The sequence below is a fragment of the Stigmatopora argus genome, chromosome 13 (assembly GCF_051989625.1).
Source record: "Stigmatopora argus isolate UIUO_Sarg chromosome 13, RoL_Sarg_1.0, whole genome shotgun sequence".
NCBI lineage: Eukaryota > Metazoa > Chordata > Actinopteri > Syngnathiformes > Syngnathidae > Stigmatopora > Stigmatopora argus.
In genome coordinates this window covers 12029552-12051482 of record NC_135399.1, presented here as the reverse complement: position 1 = coordinate 12051482, position 21931 = coordinate 12029552, and the positions used below count along the sequence as shown (strand labels likewise).

At 40.3% G+C, this 21931-nt stretch overlaps 1 protein-coding gene across 2 annotated transcripts; it reads right to left on the bottom strand.

Annotated features, from left to right (window-relative positions):
* Window positions 1–1660: 1660 nt before the first annotated feature.
* On the bottom strand, window positions 1661–21612 carry kcnj3a (potassium inwardly rectifying channel subfamily J member 3a). 2 transcript variants are annotated; one of them, XM_077617696.1, is made up of 4 exons: window positions 21203–21612; window positions 20365–21046; window positions 18962–19178; window positions 1661–2394 (listed from the first exon to the last, which is right to left on the bottom strand). In XM_077617696.1, the coding sequence occupies exons 2-4, from the start codon at window positions 21043–21045 to the stop codon at window positions 1805–1807; spliced, it is 1488 nt and encodes a 495-aa protein (XP_077473822.1). In that variant the 5' UTR covers window position 21046; window positions 21203–21612; the 3' UTR covers window positions 1661–1804. The 2 variants fall into 2 exon arrangements, with proteins under 2 accessions (XP_077473822.1, XP_077473823.1); XM_077617697.1 differs by having other exon boundaries at window positions 21344–21612.
* Window positions 21613–21931: the final 319 nt, after the last annotated feature.

Genomic DNA, 21931 nt, shown 5'->3' with positions numbered 1-21931 from the left:
GGTCCAAAGGCGGGGGACACCCTGAATCGGTGGCCAGCCAATCCCAGGGCACCAGGAGACAAACAACCATTCACACTCACACCCATATCTAGGGGCAATTTAGATTGTCCAATCAGCCTACCATACATGTTTTTGGAATGTGGGAGGAAACCGGAGTACCCGGAGGAAACCCATGCAGCCCAGGGATAACATGCAAACTCCACACAGGTGGACCGACCTGGACTTATACCCAGGACCCCAGAGCGTGAGGCCGACATGCTAACCACTTGCTCCACCGGGCCGCCCGGGCCTTAATGTATCGATAAAAAAAAATGTTTTAAATTACTTGGCACTCTACAGGATGTCTTTATCAGGAAATGACTGGCATTGAAAGGTTAGCAGTGAGACAATTTAATATCTCTTTCTCTCTCATAAGATTGTGAAAGAATTACTGGTAAGGCGAATGTATGAATGATAAGAATAAATGCTCAAACGGCAGTTCATGCAATATCGCTAACTGGTATCAGATAGCTATCGAGTGTTTACATTGTGCTTATCAAGTAGAGGGGCAGACTCTTTTAACTGAAATCTGACTTTAATAAGCAGGTGGAAATTGCGTGGCTTTTTGTTCCCATTTTAGCCGGACACGAGACGCAGTGTAAAAGGCATCGTTGAATAAAATAGTGTTTGGGTGAGGAAAAAAGTCATTCAAAATGGCAAAAAGCATGGCTATGAAAGATCCAAGAAATAGCGTGAACAAATATGAAAATGGAAAGAAGGTAATATATTTAAGGCTATAACATCTTTGTCTATTACCTTTTGTATAGTCAATAAGAGTAGCATGCAATCAACAAAACATCGCCACAACTTTACATTAAACAACAAAAGCAAATGTCATGTGCCGCCCATCGCCACAAACTAGAATCATGTCATGTTGCTTTGAAATTGTATGGCTTTGTGCAAATTTCCACTTCCTGTAGATTCATTAATGGGCTTTTTTAAATAAACATATCATGCCAGGAATTATTGAGATTCTGTTTTACATGCGTTGTTTTCTTACATGCCTGATTGTACATTTTCCTGAAAAGAGTCAGAGGGCTCTCGTCGTTGCGTGTACAAGTCATATAACATCTGCTCGCATCCATTAAATCGGGGTATTATTTGTTCTTTCCATTTTCAATAGGCAATTGGAAACAGTTAGGATATTTTATTATTCAAAATTTTATTTTGGGCTCTGATTAAAAATGAGAAAAGAGACTACATGACTGAGTAGAATTTTGAATTGACAAGAAAACAAAATATAATGCAGAATTTAGAAACACACACCCTTTCAGAAGTGTAAAAAAAAATCCATTCACACATGTTAAAGATTTTAAGTCAATTTAATATGTATTTATTACATATTGTTCAAACATTAATACAGCTCTTAAAACAAAAGCTACGAATGTGATTTAATTGCAAATATTGCACATGAAAGTTGTGACCAAAATGGGAAAAGAGCTTTTAAAAAATAAATTTGACTTTTCATTGTACATTGCAATGTGCTTATACATATATATATATATATATATATATATATATATATATATATATATATATATATATATATATATATACATATATATATATATATATATATATATATATATATATATATATATATATATATATATGTATATGTATATGTATATATGGATTGCCAATTAAAAATGGAAAGAACAAACCAGAGCTGTATTGTGATTGCGCACGTTGCACATTAGAAGAAAGTTGTCAATTGCGAACTTCGGACAATTACAGAAGGGAAGTTAAAAGACGAGTGATTTGTTTATGTAAAGCGATCGGAATTCATCTTTCTGAGTTTAGGCGGCAGGTGTCCGTCCATCCTGCCTCCCCCGGCCAGTCGCTGCAGTTTGGGGGGTAAGTCTGCCACCGACTTGCTGATTGGCTCTGTGCTTATTTTGGACGCCTTGCCACCAAACTTATCATCGGACACTCCCGGCACCGAGCTGATTCGCTGCAGCTTCATGGGCAGCTCCCCGAAACTGTACGTCATTTCGGAAGTGGTGGAGCTCATCCTTAGCAGCTTTTTGGGCAGGCCTTCCCGCCCTGTGATCTTCTGAAGCTTGCTGGGCAGCTTGGTGGTGTTGTCATTGTCCTCCAGGGTCTCCAGGCAGTCCAGGGAGTTGTTCTTCTCCCCGCTGTTGCACAGGGACGGAGCCATGAGCGGCGAGGACAGGAGCAGGGCCTCCTCCTGCTCCTTCACGCTGTAGGGAGGGGTGGGCACCTCGAAGGTGGCGTGGAACTGCGAGTAGTCCACCTTAAAGAAGCCTTCCTCTAAGGAGATGACCGGGAAGAAACGATGTCCCCACAGAACCTCGTCTTCGGTGTAGGACGTCCTTGCTTGGCACGTCATTCCTGCAGAGCGGCACAAACACAAGATGAGATGATGTCATTTTTCCTTGATTAATTCACTCTCGGTCAAGAGGCGGGTGGCGAAGGACTAGATTGTGATTAAGGTTTTTACTCAAAGCCACCGCGGAACCATAAACAGACATTGAATGCATAATAAGACCACAAAAATGAAGAAAAGCAGTTTCAGGCTCATTGTAAATACCTGGTACAATTAATGGTGGGGTGTATTGGTTCGTGGAAATATATGTTTTTCTTCATCTAAATTCTTACAGTGAAATTATGGTCTATGACAGTGTATTTCCAAAAAGAGTAATTCAGTAATTTGTTCCAAAACTAAGTTCCGAACTCAATCTACTTAACAGTGCAACCCCCCTACTCAGAGTTGATAGTAACCAAGCTGGACCACGATAGAGAAGAATAATTGATGGCCATTATAAATGCAATGGGGGAAAAATACACCCTCTGGCAACGGGTGAATGAAACGATGGGCCGGACATGGCCTCCTGCCTTGTGTTAGACACCCGCGATACATGACCGCAAATGGTCCCTCATTGTGTTGCTCGAGCAAGGACTAATGTTTAGAGATGATTATAGGCGGTGGCACTTTCAGCAAGGCTTGGAAATCCTCCATTACAAACAACTATTTAATTTTGTTGCAGCTTTTTCATTTTTACCAGATAAGAAAAAAAAAAAAACTAACAACAACAACTCCATGCTCGATGACATCATAGACAGAGCTGCCAAAATAAAAGCTTATAATTAATTGCCACTTTTAAAACCGGATGTTTATGAGCTACTGCAAGAGTGAGTCATATAAAAGACAATTCAACCTGAAAAGTGGAAACATCCACGCTGCATTCAACTCTTAATGCATTTCTCCTATGAAGGTAGATTCAATTTGTTCATGAAAACATGAAATTTATGTCGCCGGTGAATATTACCACTTTCAAAGGATGTATTCACAATGTCCCTGTTTTTCTTTACTATAACTACTAGTATTTGTTTTTTCTGACCTATTGGATTCGCTACTCATGTGATGCCATTTAAGCAACAACAAAAAAGTAAAATAAAAGTGACATTGGATCCGCCGCGTGTTATTGACTGCTACTAATAGGTGACAGCTAACTACCATTATTGAGTAGCTGCCATTATAACCCCACACATGACAGTTTACCGTTTGCTTACAGCATAGCTCTGAGGCATTTTACTACTTATTCATTTTATTAGCGTGAGTGAGCTTTCAAATAATTTATAATTGAGTTTGAGTCTAAAACCAAAAGATTAAATCTATTTTTATCAGTCTAAAGAGCCCTCCTTAGCATTAAAGAATTGCTGCAGGGCACTAGTGTCAAGTCTTGGTGAAATCCATTAGGAAATTGGTAAATCCACCAACTTATTCTCATAGATTTTAATTAGCACATTTAGGCCACGATAGCAGCCAGCTGTGGTCCAAAGTGAGATGAAGATGTCATGATTGAAAGTGGAGACATCTGCGCAATGATTCCCAAGGTCAAGAAAGAATTCAGGCTGTGTACACAAGCACAGATGTGCATGAGACTGAACATTCAGAGCACTGGGGGTATTCATGTTATTACTTCTGCACAATTGCCTCCGAGTCTCGGGGCCTTTAGGCATATGGAAGTGAGCTGCAATGAATCTAATGGGGAGGAAAAGAAGAATCCAATAAGAAATACAGTAAAGGCGCGGATGGGAGCTAAGCGTGATTACAAAGCGAGATCCACCGTGAGCCTCGAAGAACGCAAGAAACACCGTGAGTCACCTTTATCGAATATTACAATCGAAGCCGCGTTGCCGCGAACCCCCGAGCACAACCTCGAAATCAAAATAACAAGCTTCGTAGTCCAAACACAAAAAAACCAATACATGCCCGAGGCAAAAGGTTGATACAGTAATACACAAAGATGGACCAGTATTCAGCATCAATTAATAATGTTCTGTTGCACTCGAACTCGGAGTTTCTGTGAAAAGGGGGAAAAATACAGCAGAGAAGAAGCTAAGACGTGTTACAAATGAACTATTAAAATAAACACAAAGACTTATAAACACATATTTCCCCACTGAAATGAATGGGAATGTCAATCTGCTATAGTTTTACACAAAACAATAATTTCTAACATTTATTATTAATGGTGGAAAATATTTGGCAAGACAGTGTAATATTTTTCATCTTTCCCACTAACTAACCCTTAACTGCAAGTGCAAATATATGTACAGCTGAAAAGTTTGCTTTCAATGAATTCCTCACTATCTGCCAAACTGCTACTTGTTTTAATGAGTTCATTGCCTCAATTCTCATAATTTTTCGTCACAAATAAAACAAAAAAGGCCCACAAAAGAAACTGGCAAATATTATACCTAAACATTATTGTATTAACCTAACTTACCTTGACAATAGTCTACACTCTACACGCACTCACAGAACAAAAAAAATGTAATGTGGGTTGACTAATTATGGAGGAGGGTACAATAGCATAACCCTTATTAATATTCCCTCAATTGGACTGGGTAGTTCAAGAATTGACACCTGTGCTGTGGCATAATTAAAAGGTGCTTGCATTACGTGTATTTGATTGTGTTGCTAAAGAGCAGCTGTTCCGCAACACGTCCAAACTGGAATATACAGCGGTGGCAATGAGGCATCCAGCATAGCTCGATTTGTGAGAGATTTTCACCGAATGTACACCAATATGTCAGACACCGATCTCATCATTGTGTCACAGTAGGGAAAATGTCAGGCCTAAATAACTCTTTTGTCTCTCAATCCTAAAAATAGAAATTCAAACTAAAGACAAAATCCACATCTGTGTGTATTTCTTATTACGGACAACACCTTATGTAACTCCAAGAAGCCACGTTGGCCTGAGACTGTGTTTCTATGGAAACCAACTATCAGAATCTGTGTATTGCAAAGTTAGACGGCTTCTCGCTGCTTGTTGAAAGGCACCAGTGACACGCTGGAACTAAAGTCAGGGTTCTCTTTTGGAAATGGCATTTCAGTCCAAAAAGCTGTTAATTTTTATTAAAATCAAATTTAGACTGTCAATGCAGGTCTATGTGATAAATATACAAGGCCATACTTAATAGAACAAAATATGATTTGCACAGTCAGTGCAGAAAATGTTAAATTTTTCAGATTTAGACATACTTGGACACTCTGATCAAAGAATGGTTTTGCTAATTTTGGGCGTATTAGTGGTAGAAATGAACAAACATTATACACTATTTGTTGGATCTTTATTCTCCTGATAGTTCCAACGGGATGCAAATAAGCATTTGCAAATTGGAGGGAAGAAATGTGTTTTGAATCACCCCATTGTTACCAAAACTAACCTTCTAAAGTTACCTAGCAAAATGTGAATATGCTTGTTTTTTCCCAACATGACAACAAATGATAATATTTGAAAGATTGACAAGCTGGTGGGTGATAAAAGCATCCAGAGGGGGGTTTCAGTGATGACAATGCTCCACTTTTCTTGTTGGATTCTACTATTTCCTGACATTTAACAGAGCACATTATAAGAGTCATAATTACCCTGCTCATATTTCAGGCAATAAAAGAAAATCTGCGCACAACCACCTTCATTGCAGCGCTCATAAACAGCAGGATATGACAATGGTTAGAGGAAAGGTGTTGAAGGGAACCTGCAGGGAAGAAAACATCATTGGATTCTGACGGAACCATTGCTCACACAGTCCGTGCACAGGAGCGAATTATGTAAGCGTGGCTCCATTACACTTCTCCTCTCAGTAAATGGTAATCTGTTTGACAATGTATAAGACAATACTATTACATTTCAATCGGCAACAGAGCGGCCCATCACAAACAAGAACACTCTAATGAGAGACACTTCAGCACCTCACTTCTTTTACGATAGGTAAGTTCCTAGTGTTTATCCACCAATACTCTAACTGAACATATATTATATATATTTACCTGTGACTCATTGACTAACATTGACAGCAATACAAAACTAGATGTCATGATAAAATAGCACCATGCACTGACCCTGGTTGTTATGGAAAGAGAAGAAAATCCCTCTTTTTTATGCTGTAGCCTCATTCAGTGTGGCCAAATTGAAACTACGTACCGCTTTGCAAAAAAACAACAACAACAACAAAAAACATGTGAATGCCATTTAGATATATTTCTGCAACATGACCACAACTGAATTATAGCAGACTAAGAATGGAAGATGCATTTCAGCAAATCTTCCATTGTGATCGATCATCTCTGTTCAGAAGTAGTCATCCAGTAGATATTGTTGCATGTCATCACCAGCTAAGGTTTATTCAGTCACCCTTATTTTGTAGTGCTGATGTTAGCCAGTCAGAAAGTGCATTTACAAGAGCATTTGAAATCACATCATTTCTGACAGGGCAAAAATCATCCCATCCAAAACACTTTTTATTAAAGGCAACCCTATCTCATTCTTTGAATAGCATTTCTTTCTTTTATCCCAAATCTAATTAAAAGTAGACTTTTAAAATATCACTACTATTGTTTGAATAAAACTATTTATGTGATCCAACACACAGCTTGGATTTTGTTGCCTCGCATTCCCACTTTTAAATAGCTTCACTCGAGCAACTGATTGCACTGCTTGCACACAGAACTGTGTCGTTTGTCATTGTCTTTGTGTGGCGGGCCTGGCAGCCATATAGTGATGAAAAAAATACACCTGCTGTGCAAAAAGATCTATTTCTAACACCAGTGGTCAGTGTGTAGTGTCTTCACTCGATTATTATGCTCAGTGGTATTTTCTTCAGTAGGTGGCCAGATACCACAAAATGATGCTTTGTATCAAGCTGGTGTAAAAATCGGGGCAATTCCTCCTTTTGTTTTACAGTGCCTGTATTTTTTTCCCCTCATGTCAATCCAAATACTGCAACCAGGTCATTCCAAATATTACTTTACAGTCAATGTCATTTTCAAAGCTGGCTTTGTACAATATCTCTTCAGTAATGAGGTTGTTAGTGTTTCCACTAATTTGAAGGGTTGCGAATTGCCACTGCTGGTTTTCCTGGCTTTCAGCTCACTTTGCATTTTAGGGTAATAATGTAGCTCGAGGGCGAGGAGGGGGGAGAAAAAGCATCCAGAGGCTTGTCAAAGTTGAAGTTCAGCCGGATTTTACGCTCTCATTTGGATGAACCATGTACAGTATTAAAATAATCCTCAGCAGAGTATTTAAAAAAATGACTACTTTCAGCACTACATCATTGGTGTAATACAGTAATCCCTCGAATGTTGCGGCTTCAACCTTCGCGGTTTCACTACATCGTGGATTTTTTTTTCTGGGGGAATTATTTGTATTTATTTATTTTTTAAATAGGGGTGACCCTACTTCGCGGTTTTTCGTTAATCACGGCCATTATCACAATCTTAGCCATGACTGTGAAGGAAAACCAATCATTCATCAATTAATCATAATCAAATCAACTACCCTCATTTTACCATCAAGTTAAAAAATGTGAATTCCCATATGATACCATGCAAAAAATTACGTAAAACAGAAAAAATATTCACGAATTTAACGAAATGAGCGATTTTGGACATAATGAATATTCTTCTCATTGTCCTAAGTGTCAGTTTACAATCATATTCACCCTTGAAGAACATTTAAGGCTCCAATGAACCTTACATGCATATATTTGAATCTATATATCATTAATCAACGTGTAAGAGCCCATGCCCTCAAAACCACCTCTAGTTACGTTTCCAAATGTACATTTTTACTCTCTTAATAGCACGCAGCTTTTTGTAGCCTAATAGAGTGAGGCAGCAGCAGAGTCAGCACAGTGACAGCAAAGATAAAATGGCTTCTTTGGGAGGTGTGGGGGTGCAGCAAGAGAAAAGCACTGAACTCAGCCAGCCTTGATAGTGGCTTGAAAAATAAATAAAATAAAACCTGAGTGCTTTTCACAGACTTATCCATCCTGAAGACGCTTATCCTGTTTTTAAAACGTGGAGGATGAAATCCATTTTAGCCTCAGTTATACTACCAATCCACTGCACACACAAAAACATCTAGTGTCAATCTGGGAAACGTTACAATCATCCATCAGAAACGACATTGAAATTGGGTTTGTTTGTGGAAAACGGCTTCTTAAAAGGAGTCGAGCGTCTAAGAGTTCTTTATTCTATTTAGAGAAGGGCTCACAAAGTACTTCTTCATCGCACTCCTCTTGTCTCTTCCTATCTAGCTCTCTCTTACACGCAGTCACTCACAAACAAAACACACATACAGGCACACGCATGCACTCCCCAGCGCTCACTGCTGGCAGCAGAGTCTCCTGACAAGCTTTTAGGAAAGGAAAAGGATTATGTGTTTTGTGTAAAGGGAAATAGAGAAAATGAAAATAAGACATGGAAACTCCAAGCACATTTTAACCTCTGTTTGTAGTGTTAAAAACTGCATGTGAGCTGTTGGCTAACCATTCTCTCCGGAGAACAATTTTGGCAGTGAATCTGTGGGTTGCATCTAAAGTACCTGAACCTTCATTTGAACCAGTGACGATTAAATTGCAGACTGTATTGACCTAACAAACCACATAAGAGTCACTTGTCTCAAGAGTCAATAGATGGAATCAAAGTTTGACAAGGTCAAAGGTCATAGATGTCAGAAAAATAATTTAGTACCTACTAGATGGATAAACCTGTTTAACTTAAATTTGCAGGGTAGTTGATAGTATTACGAGAAGCAAGAGGGTCAAGGGTCACGGTACACGGTCGATTGGTCGCCGGTCTCTTTCACTACACTCCCCTAGTATATGGCAACAATCCTCACTGCTTTTTAGAACCAATTTTTAAAGTCTTCCACAAAAACAATGAACACCTATCGATTCATAATAGGAGATGCTGAATAAGTTAAACTGCAAAAGTGCCGAAGAATGCTGAGCCATCGCCGAGACAATTTTCTTTTAATGGTTAGATGATTGCATCATATTTAAAACCCAAATCCAATAAAAACTTTTTCAAGCACACTACAGCAGCTGTTTCTATGGAGACCATTCTGTAAAAAAAATGCTGCATATCTAGAAACATTCCATTGCTTATTTTGCAGTATGAATTTTCCAAAATGGAAGCAAGTCCCTTGTGCCGTTAAAATTGCGTCCAAGTGTGCGATCCTTTTGCAAAAGTGGCTTACAGTTGTTGGCATCTCCAAGCTTTTATTGCTCCTGCACGTCGGCGGCTGAGCCGAGCGAGAAGAAGGTGGGAGGATTGTGAGGATGGGGTGCACTTGTGTATGGGGGAGGGGAGATGCTGAGGATGCTCGAGTGGAGACGCTGTCGGAGTTGCCGGCTGGGGCCACCAGCTATCTCCACACAAGGTGGGGAGTCGCTCAAGGACGAGGAGCATATGGCTGCAGGCTATACGTAGCGGCCAACATAGGAGGTACAAGTGGAAGTCATGAAAACTGCAAAGCAGACCACCCGTCTCGGATTCTACCATACCTTATCTTTGTCCGTTTCGTTTTCTATCTGGATTGTTCTCATTTGGCTGGTGGTCTAGGTACACCAGGGATAAGCATTCACATTCATACCAATGACTAATTATAAACTTTACTGGGCCAAGGCATATGTTTAATACCACACACACAAACATAAATCACAAATCAATAAGTAAAATCTGAAAAAAATTACATTGATACTGTGTTTGTAGAGAAAAAATAGACAGATAAATTTTAACAATTTAAATTTTCTCAGAAGGCCGCCATTTTGTCTAAGTGTATACCCGCTTTCGCCCAGGAATTTAACGTGTATCTGCAATGGCTAATGGGACAATGAATAGATGACATGTTGGATGATGAATCCAATAATATGCTGTTTATTTATGGTTATCTATCTATACTACCATTAACCTACCAGAATGTTTTCACTTGTTGCAGCAATTACGGGAAGATTGTGAAGGGAAAAAATGTGTTGCTGTGTAGTATAGTAGAATATAGTATAGTAATATAGTAGAATTACAGTCTATTATCCAATTAGGTAATAAAGAAACCAATTTGAGCAGCCTTTTGATAAATTGTCGAGTCTAATTGCGATAACACAAATGAGCACAAAGAGAAGTTTGACTTGTATACCACGGGAGAAGTCAAAAGAAAAGGAATAAACAAGTCCAGGCGCCATGAGTCGGAGCGACAAGAATAGAAAGGGAAATTCCCAGAGGAGCGTCTTGCTGGAAGACAACATATTCTCGTAGCTTTGCGTTTCAGCCGAACCATTGATTCACTTGCACTTCAGGGACGGTGGCAGCTCCGCCAATCAATGCTGCCTCTGGCCATCACCACTCGAGCATCACAAGCTCTCCAACAAGCTAAGCTGCCAATATTATCACCTTAACACAACACGTAGCACTTTGCCCCGAGTGCCCGTCTTCTGAACGGCAAATTCTCTGTATCCCTAATCCTGAGCGACCAACAAATCTCCAAGCTTAGAGAGATGACCCGGTCGGCAAATGAATCTCCAATGGGTTCATCAGGCAGGTTTGTACGTGGTTTTTGCCCGCTCGGCTCATCTATCGGTCATTTATCGCCATCCGGCGGGGGCATGACAAATCCCTAAAGTCGCAATTAAAGGTGATGCACGCTCGTGAAAATGGCGCAGTTCGTCCAAAAGGGATAATGAATCCAGGAAGCCCAGTGCCCATTATATGGACTTTGCCATGATACATGTGCATTGAGGTGTAATGATCACGTTCAAAGCTTTTGCAAGAATGTCACGTTTCTTCAAAGCACACAAAAAAAATCTATAAACGCATGTTTTTTAGATCAATCAAGTGGTTTTGCTTAAACTGGAGAATTAAAATGTGGAACCCACTGTGAAGTGTCCCACATTTTCCACATAAACTGTTTACAAATAGCTGAATTTTAAAGATAAAGGCAGCTGGTTTGCTTCTGGGTTCCCAATTGACTCACTCAGGATTTGCACAGCAAGATTTAATTAACACAATTCAGATTTTTTGCTCTCGGGTGTCACAATCAAGAAACACAATAAAGCCATATGAAAATGTGGGAAAGAATCTCACGTATGCAGTTTAAGCAATATTTTAATTGGATATAGCCTACCAATATGAAGGTCACAATATCTAAATAAAACAACTATTTGTGTATGCACCTGTAAATTGTATTAGTAATCACAGACAACAACTGATATGGCGATAGAAGTAAAATTCATTTTAACTGGAAATGATCACGGCCCCTCTCAGCATAGAATGCAACTATAATATGGATGCATAACATCACTTTTGTTTGCCACATTCCTCTATGTTGTACATTGCCAGCATATGGAGAGTGACAGTAAAGAAACAATGGTGTGGCAGCCATATTCATGTCTTATTGTCACTTGGTTAAGTGCTTATTCCACTTCATCTCGCGGCTATTTTGCTACAAATCTGGTCACTTCCCTCTCTCTAAGTACTTCTTTCTCAGGTTTTGGTTTCGGGCACTGCTAAAAAATAACAGGCGTTGACTCATGAGTGTTTCATGTCTTTATTGTACCTTGTTTGTGTTACCTATAAGCTCTGTAAAGGAACATTGGTAAATGTTTTATATTCCTTTCAGCTGCACGTCACAATAACACAATCTTTAAACCATGTTCTGTAAGTCAGTATAATACGCTATTTATTAAACTTTGGAGTATTTGTTAAGAGGAACATGTTTTGGTTTGGGTTTTTTTATTTTTATCTTTGGAGACATTATTTAATATGAATAGCATAGCATTGTTAACATAAAATAATTAGCTATTGGTCACAAAAGACATTTTGTCTGCAGACTACCTCTGCAGGTGAATGAAGAGAAACAGGTGGTAAACAACATGTTATCATCTGGCTGCTTAGTTTCACAGTCTTAACGCTACATCTCAATATGTTGGCACCAGAGAGGAATTAATGGTGTAGCGATGATATTTAAGCGTAAATGCCGGTGACGGAATAAGACAGAATTAATAGATCTCCATCTAAAGCTCTCCAGATGGACCCAAGACGGAGATACTGACATGGTTTGGCAGATTAAGTAGGGATGTTCTGATTTTTTTTCTAAATTCCGAGCCGTTTTTTTTCCGAAATCCCTATTTTCAGACCATTCAAAGTAATGCAATAAATAATGTAACCAGTAAGTCACAAATGCTATTTAAAAAAAATACAATAAAAGTGAAACATTTCTTTTTAAACAGACAATTATTGAACGGAGCCAAAGTTTCCTTAAAAAAGATTCCAAACATAAAATGCCTTCTGTGAAAAAATCCTCTGTGAAAATGTGCATTATTGTAGTATAATATATATGCATCATTACCTATGGAAGGAAAACAGTAATAAAATGGTGGTGAGAAAATACACAGTGTCCAAATGTAGCGGATCCACTCTGAAGGCTATGCAGTCAAAAAGCCAAGAGCATGAAATGTAGTTTAACAATCACCTAAGCCAGTTTAAATTCAGCAGTGGCGCCCACGATTCTCCTGAGTCGTCACCCCTAGCGCGTCCGATTTGGATGGCAAACTACTCAACGGCGGTTATTGCTTCTCCTCTCCAGTCACTCCGAGCTTTCGGGACAACGAGCTCGACACCGAGATGACGTGCCCTCACCATAAATTACGGGTGAGCTGGTCCATTTGTAATGAGAAAGGAAAAAAAAAAAGAATCTGAAGGTAGGTGGTCTCATAGTCTTAATTGAAATTATCAGGCCCGTCGCACAAAAGAAAAAACTTAACATTTTTAATTTGAATTTCATGTGCTGATAATAAAAGCGTGTATCAAGCCATGATAGTGGCTGCTCTGCTAATCAACCGCAACAAGTGTTTCCAATTAATTACACTGTCTAATTTCTATTCTAGACAAAAAAATGTACTTGCAACAATTACTCTTAATTCCATGTTTAAAGCATCATTTGAACAACAATCAAGAAAAGGTAGAATGGCAATAGTGGCGGGTCTCATTATTTTCCACCTAAACACAAAACAGGTGATTGTATTTTATTTAGCTGAATTTTAGATGCCCTTTTAAAAGGCTGCATTCATTAAGCGACCGAAATCTCGAGTGTGCATCTGTTTAACGATTCAATGCAATGGCACCTACACAAAGCTCTTTGGCAATGTATAATTAGCGGCAGCATGGAAAGCGGACATTATTTTAAAATGCTTGCTCACACATGAATAACCATGACCAGTTGATCCATCCAGTCTCCATGGCTTGCCACCCACATTCATTTTTAAGTGAGCAGCTATTTTTCTTCCTCTCGGTACAGGACGAGGGGGCTGACAAAAATACAACGTGAAAGGCAGGGAAAGACATTTTTTTTCCGCCCATCTACTGGCCAGCATTTGCCTCCAAAAACGTTTCATTAGTAGTACACGAATGTCTCAGTGGTAAAACACTGTGCTTTGTCAGCATAAGAATCGAGCAGGAAATAGTTATTGTTGAAACCGAACAAATCGTGGAAGTAAATGCCTCATCACCAATGAATGAGGACTTAAATATGATTTATATCCGTTTTTCAGGGATTTCATATGGCATGGATTTCTCATCGCATTTGCATTAAACCAAGAAATGATGATTTGAAAGCAAAAAGACAAACATTTGAAAGCGGGGGGGAATTGAGACCGTAAAATTGATTTAAAAGCACCAAAAAAAAAACATTAAAATGGATACCATTGAATATTGTTTGTCTAACTAATGGGACTCACAAAAAACCTGCTCAGTGTATTGATTGTGTAGCTCGATAATTACTGCAAAGGCAACACGCTGTGCTGTTACAATCAACGTCGTTAGTGTTAGTATATCAAGCCCAACTTTTGGCGAGGAAAAAAAAGCCTGGAGTTTTTCCTCCCCTGCGTTTTTTAAAGTGGAGCCTAAAGCCGATACACAACTGGTAGATATTCATCATCTCCAAGCAAAATGAAGACAAAATAAAGAAAAATACAATAGAGCCACTTCTGGCATGAATCCAGGAGCAAACCTACACGTCTCATTTGGAGTGCGTACCAAGTTGTGATCAAAAACACCTTGGGCTGCGGCTCCCAAGGAAGGAAGGAGGAAGAGCTTGTGGCGTTCTTACACAATGCAGAGGTAGAGGGAAAAAAATAAGTTGAACAATCCTACACGTTGTGCGCTCAATATGCTTTTGCAGAAGTGCAAAAGTTCACAATGTAAGCAAGACAAAAGCTTGCCTTTGAGCTTTAATCCTTATGTGAAAGAACAGATCAGGTGATGTCGTCCTCACTAACAAACACCACAGTTCACATACATACACCACATACATATTACATGTTTTGAGACCCCTATTGTGCCTGTGGGGGATTTTTCCATTTCAGTCAGCCCCTCCTTCAGCAGGCAATCTTAACAAAGAAATGTCATTCCACCGCCTCATATTTGCCCGCTTTATTACACAAATCCTGTTATCATTGTCATATTATAGCAATGGAACAAGCTAAGTTTAGGTGCAGTGCTGCAATTCTGCATACTCAAGAAGTGGTTGCCATGGAAACAGAGTTGCGTTGGCCAGAAATGAAAGCATCTGAGGATTTCGTCTTTCACTGTACATCAATTTTTAACTGCAGATTATTTCTACCTCGCCCCCCCCCCCCCCCCCCTTTTTCCTACACCTCGACTTGTCCGCCGCCCGGAAACATCGAGAGGGTAACCAAGAGAGAGTAAAAACTGAAATAAATAATCCAAACACAAACTGGTGGCACGTGTCGGCCTGTGCCAATCCTGTACTCAAAATTCAGGATTCCTTGTAAATGGAGCATGCAAAAGAAGTTACTTTCCAATGGGCTATCCTTGGATTTATATGGCCAGATATTAATTCATGGTTAAAACATGAAATGCAATCAGGTTTTTAAAAATGATCAAATTCCGGTTTCTGACCAAGACCTATAACCTGGACGACTAGACCCCAGTCCATAAGATCAGACCTCACTGTAAGGTACTAGTTCAAGGTCTTAGCAAAGAACCAGAAGACTCTCCAATATACACATGGATCTTGAATGTAAAGCTCTAAATGAAGTTTAAAATTCTGCATATCTGGGTGGTCACAGGCCCCCCATACATTCGCATCTTTCTCCAAAAAGTATGCCACACAGCTTAAGCCGCTTTTCCACTGCCTGCACAGCAAATTGGCGCATCAGAAGCACTACAGGAGAGCCAAGATTTGTTCACTTTATCCCTTTCAGACAGAACTCACTGAAGCTTGATATCGTAGCGTCCAAAATGTGACTTCACACAGCCTCGGGCGTCCATCTTGTGAAGGTACAAATCAGATATGACGCAGATATCCGCCAATGTACTTGGGCGCAAATGGACCGATCGGAGATAGTCTTGTCAATGCGAACCTAGGCACACATCATTTTAAACGTACAGTACAAAGGGAAGAACCTGTCCAGGCAGCCTAAACTGGATTTAACGTTTAGATTGATGTTATTAACAATACTTCCCAGGTGAGATTTTCTGCCAGAAATACTGTATGTTTGAGTTGAGTTGAGCGACAAAATTGAAGTTATGAGTGTGCCATGTGAGTGAAGTAAGAACAAAAATAAAGCAATTTAAAGCTAATTAGGTCATCTGGTGGTTCAAAAGAACAGTTGTTTGTCTATTTGGGCCTTGGAGACCAGTCAAGGGAGTAACTAGCCTGAAGTCACTCGGGATGGACTCCAGCTCACATTGAGAATATGCGCTACAGAAAAGAGAAGGATATTCTTTCCTCAAATCTCAGTCTGCTTGTCACAATTAATTGCGGCATGTTAAATCTGAGGAGAAGCGAACACCCATTGAGATATTAGCTGATATTTCCCAGACGTCCACTTGGATGTGCTCACTGTGAAGCCTCGAATATGTAATTCTCATCATTTTCATCATTAAACCAATCCATTACGTGTTAAATATAAACTGAAAAGTGGAGTTGTTTCCATGAGGGAAAAAGTTAAGATGAAGTCGGAGTAATTGTAGCGCTGGGCAACCTTTGGCAGCCCTGTTGGAGCTCAAGACTTCATATTGATTTGGCTTGTACAGTTTGACAACAGCTTCTTGTACTTTAATGACACCATCACAGTGACTAAATCTAGCCTCAGATTTATAGATCGATGCCCAGCTTGAATATAATTGGCGTACTCACATGCATGTTTCTGTTTAATTCAACCATCATCAGTCAGCGTTTGAGTCGCTGTTCTTACTGACATCAGGCAGCCTTCCAGTCAATCATTATCCACAGGGCTAGTCACTGCTTTTTTAACATTCTTTTTTTTGTCATACGGTATTTGTATTGTCTCTGAATATGCTGGATTGTTTGGTCAGTTTACTTTTTTCAAAGCAAAATTTAGGTCTTGGTCATAATTTGTACTTATTTATTTAGGTATTTCTTACTACCATATTGAAAGAAAAAAAAGTCTGAACTGAGAAGTGTGACATTTTCTGTGATCTCAAAAGTACAAACCTTCCTTTTATTCATAACTTGCTGAATTTATTATCTTAATTATATACTACAGGGAATGGATACACAATGGGCTGTGACCCTACCAAATCTACATGAAAGTGGAAATTGAGATTTGTTCATTATATTCCAATTTGTGGCTTTTCAAGTTTGTCAAAATTAGAATGACAATGTCACAATATCTGACTTCATGAAAAGCATCTAATCTTTAACAACAACAATTTGTGTCCACTAAATTCACTGGTAACCAACGGGTTATCTGATTTTGAATAAGTGCATAACTATTTATCCCACAAGACCCGCTGATTATTATGGGCCAGACCCACCTCCAATAGGTGAAAAGCTGAGAGTCGAGAGCACAAAAATTGCTTTACTTCGCCCACATCTCTAGCAGCTGTCTCTCTGATCTCTACTGATCAAGAAAGGAGAAACCATCCCTTTGGGGAAGGGAAAAGACGAAGACTTGCTTGGTGACAAAGCACAATACAGCAATAAATCACTCAGCATCTTTATTTGAGATTCAATCATTTCAACCAGAAAATGGACGGCCGGTAATCTGTCCAAGCCACGGACAAACATGGGCAGCGAGCCAGACTTCAAGGGACCTTGTGACAGTTCTCATTACACTGAGTCCAATTTCAGACTCAAATTTTCCCACAATGAGGCGTGCCCCGTTCGTAGAAGGTGCAAATGAATGCGGCCGCTCTCCGCCTGGGGTGCTAATGAAAGTGCATTAACTTACTATGAAGACATTCCATTAGGAATTGAAAGGCTAATTTCCATTTTAAAAAGTCTGCTGCCACTGATCTCCTCGTCATCAGCCCTTTGCACCGGAGGAATTCCCTTGCACTTTGTGTCAAACACAGAGTGAATTTAAAAGAACCATACTAGAGGCACTACTCATCACAGAAAATGGAAATCCCCCAATTTCAAAAGGGACCGCACAGGGCAAATTATTACCCTCTGGAAGAAAAGTCACCATTAAAAAGCTCTTTGGATGAGCTGAAGAAAAAGCTGAGAACGACCAAATTGTCAAAGCTCACACACACACTGGATGTCGGAAGAATGTATAGTATGTATATATCGCATACAATGTAGTACATGTAAACTCAATATTCAGCCAAAATGAATAATTATCGTGCCATGAATGAACACATTTCAGTCACAATCGCAACGATAGATGTCCAATGAATCTCAATCCGGAGAGGCTGGCAGTAATTATTCGCCCTCATCCCTCCCAGTCCAGTTCATTATTCCAAATTTTATTTGAGTTAGCTTGTTCCCATGTTGAATCAAGCATACTTTGTTTCTTATTTTAAGAACCAGGGAAGGGATCGTTCTAAAATTTCATTTCCATTTGCCTAACTCTAATGTTTTGTATTTTAAATTAAGATGAAGATAGCTGGCTGTTTTTCCCAGCTGAATCAAGCACAATTTGCTTCTAATTTTGAGAACCTGCGAGTGCAAACATGATAACAGGTGCTAAGAATTACACTCGGGAATGATTTGGGGCAGAGAAAATCACTCAAGTTAGAATATTGTTTTGTTTTGGGTTTTTTTTTCATACTGGATTTTTAAAAAAGTGCATGCAGTGGGTTTTATTTTTCTAAAAAAACCCAAAAAATCTATTGTGATGTGAAAAACTGAGGTCATATTTGGATTCCGAACCAAAAACTGGTTAAAAAGGTGGTAGGCCAAACTCAATAATGTTGTCTTCCCCATGGTTTCTTTAAAAATAGTAGAAATGTGTGTGGCAGAGGTGAAAGTATAAGAAAAAAAAAAAGAATGGTATACGGTTTCTCGCCGTGAGCGATGCTACTTATAGCAACATCAATATTTTTTTCCCTAGTGAATATTGACATTCAGTTCCATTTCATCATCCGGTGGTGTTGAAATACTTGGGTTGTAAATTACGTCACTTGACCAGAAATCAATCATCTGTGATGTATAACTGCTAACTCCCACTATAAGCAGCAATGTATGCCACGGATGCCAAAATCAATAAAGCGCAATCAAGGGCTCAATAAGAGGCCCCTTTGGTTTGCAGATGGTAACTGATGCCAAAAATCAATTTCAGCATTTTAGAAAGGGGCAACCAAAAGATGCGTCGATGGAAGTTTGAGCGTACTCACCCGTGGTTTCCACGATGCCCTCCAGAATGACCACAATTTCAAACTGCTCTGTTTGCATGGACCTCTGCGAGAGGTCGTAGAAGGGGCTTTTGGTGTCGATCACGTGGCAGATGGTGAGTGGCGACACCAGGAAGAGTTGGTCCGCCCCCGTGCTGAAGCCCACATCAAGCTCCAACTGATCCAAGGGGAGGAACTCGCCTTCGGGGGTCTGCCGGGACTGAGGAGGAGTACGCAAGAAAACATTGTCAGTTTTGTTTGATATTTGCAGTCCAAATCCCCCGCGGCTAAAGCGAGGGCCCAGTTTAATATACTACCTTGACTTCTTTGGGGGTGTTGTATCTTGAACAGGAATCTTCACTAGTCAGAATCAAATTTCACATATCTGAAGCTGAAATTAGAAACTCATATCTAGTATATATATATATTTATCCAAAGCTATCTTCCCTTGCCGTTACTGTATTTGTGATTCACAGTGGGTATCCGGAGCTGCACTGTAGATATTTATAACGACAAGACCCAACATTACAACGGTAAAAGTGGTGCAATAAAAAATTGACGTATCTGAAACTAAAATTAGAAATTGATGCAGTATCTGGTCTTCCCTTGTTTGTGATTCACAGTATCTGGAGCTTAACTGTAGATATCTTTAATGACAAAAACTCATAAATGTCGATGGCTCAAGTGGTGCAATGATTTATGATTATGAATAGGAACAATGCTGTTGTCAATTTGTTTTTGCTTTTACTAGCAAAACAGCATCTAATGAAATTTACCAATACAACACTAGATAAAATCGAGCCACTATCTCTAATAGGATAATTTACAGGTAAAATTCTATATTTTATTTGATCTGCTTTGTGTTACAGGTGGATACATTTTTTTATTGTTCATCAATAAAATATATTTGTGTTTGTGTTTAATGAATTCTAATAATATAGGGACAATATGTACATTACATTAATGACAAAAGCATTTCCAGTTTTAAAAAGTGGGTTTAAATATGTTTAAATATGATAAATTCCATGTTAAGGTATGATTTGTTTAGCATTAAGTTTGACCTTCAGGTTTAGCAAAACAGAGTAAAGACGCGCTTTCCAGTTCCATCGTCAGTACAAAATCTCAAATTATTTTACACACTGGCTTGGTCATTCCCATTTTCCATCGTTACCCGAGGAGCACTGTATTTCTATTTGACAAATCAACTCTTCCATTGACCTGGCCTAGATTTGCAATATTTGATATTGCGTAATACTAATCACGATAAAACGTGATCACTTTTTGTCCCTCACTGTCGCATATCTCAGGCGATCAAAGTGCGTGAAATGTGACCCAGGCAGCTTCCCTCCATTTTTTTTCTTTCTCTTTTTTTACTGGATAAGTTGGCAGCAGCTCCACGGACTTACTTTGAGCAGCTTGCATCGGATCTGCGCCGAGACCATGTGGCTGTTGCGCAGGTTGCCAACCCGAAACATGAGCGTGAGTTTGCCGTCGCGCATGGAGATGGCGGCGTGCTCGCTGAACATGAGCGTCTCGGCCCTCTTCTTGGGCTGAGACATCTTGATGAACATGCAGCCGATGAGGAAGGCGTCCACGATGGAGCCCAGGATGGACTGGAAGAGGAAGAGGATGATGCCCTCGGGACACTTGTCCGTGATGTAGCGGTAGCCGTAGCCGATGGTGGCCTCGGTCTCGATGAAGAAGAGGAAGGCCGAGGGAAAGTTGTAGACGTTGGCCACGCACGGCGTGTACTTGTCGTTGTGGGCCCTGTTTAGGTCCCCACGGATGTAGGCGATGAACCACCACATGGACGCCATGAAGAGCCAGGCCACCGTGTAGGTGAGGACGAAGATGAAGAGGTTCCAGCGCCATTTCAAGTCCACCAGGGTGGTGAAGAGGTCCGACAGGTACCTGCTGGTCTCGCCCCCCAGGTTGCCATGCTGAACGTTGCAGCGGCCGTTCTTGTCCACGAAGCGCTGCCGCTTGCGCTTCTTCTCCGCCGGCGCCTGGTTGCCGAAGCCGGAGCCGCTGGATGACGTGGTCACTACCTGGTAATCGTCCCCGAATTTCTTTCGGAGTGCAGACATACTACGGAAGAAAGCAAGAGGCGGTGAGAAATTCAGGAGGGATACAAGTCCGATAACTCCTCGGTCTCAAAGAGGACGCCCCCCTCCTCCCCAAAAGCCCCCCTCCCACCTCCCACCTCCCGCTCAAAAAGCCCCAAAAGTGCGCTTCCTCGCTTGCCTTCTGCTCACGGCGTCCTCTTTCTCCACACGCGACTCCCGCTGCGCCCCGCAGCCATGAAAATAATCACCAGTGCGCGTCGACTTTCAGCCAGCCGAAGGAAGCCATTCGGAAAAGAACTAATTACGCGCGAGGAGCTACCTTATCCACTTCTGCCGGTGTCCTCATCACAGGGGACAAGTTGCTCAAACGTTCAACATCCTTGATCGATTTCAAGACTGGGCTCCCTCTCTTTCTGCAGTCCTGCTTTAGACCGGACGAGCATCCGAATGCTTCAGCGAGTCCACTTTCTCTCGCTCCCCCTTTTTAAGCGAGCGTCGAGTGGACTCTCATCGTGACGTCCTCCTCGTCTGCTGCTTCTTTCCATCTGACTTCTTCACGGCGAGACGCTCCTGCGCACTCGCTGCCAGTGAGGCGTTCACTGGCTTCTGCGTGGTGGTGTCACGATGGGAGATTGGGTGGGAGGGAGTCGGGGAGGGAAACTGGGTGGTAACAACAGAATGCCACAAAACAATACCAGGGCTTTATTGTAATTGACGATTGAAGCGTTTTCTAGAAACCGGGGGAGGAGCGCAAACTTTTTTTTCTGAAAAATCAATGGATGCAAGGGCCACTTTGAAATCCTTCCACTTTCATTTTGTTTAACTGAGGATGGGAACCGGGTGAATAAAAAAAGTTTTTTAAAATGTAATTTTTGTTGATTTTTTTGTGTTAATTGTAAATTTATAG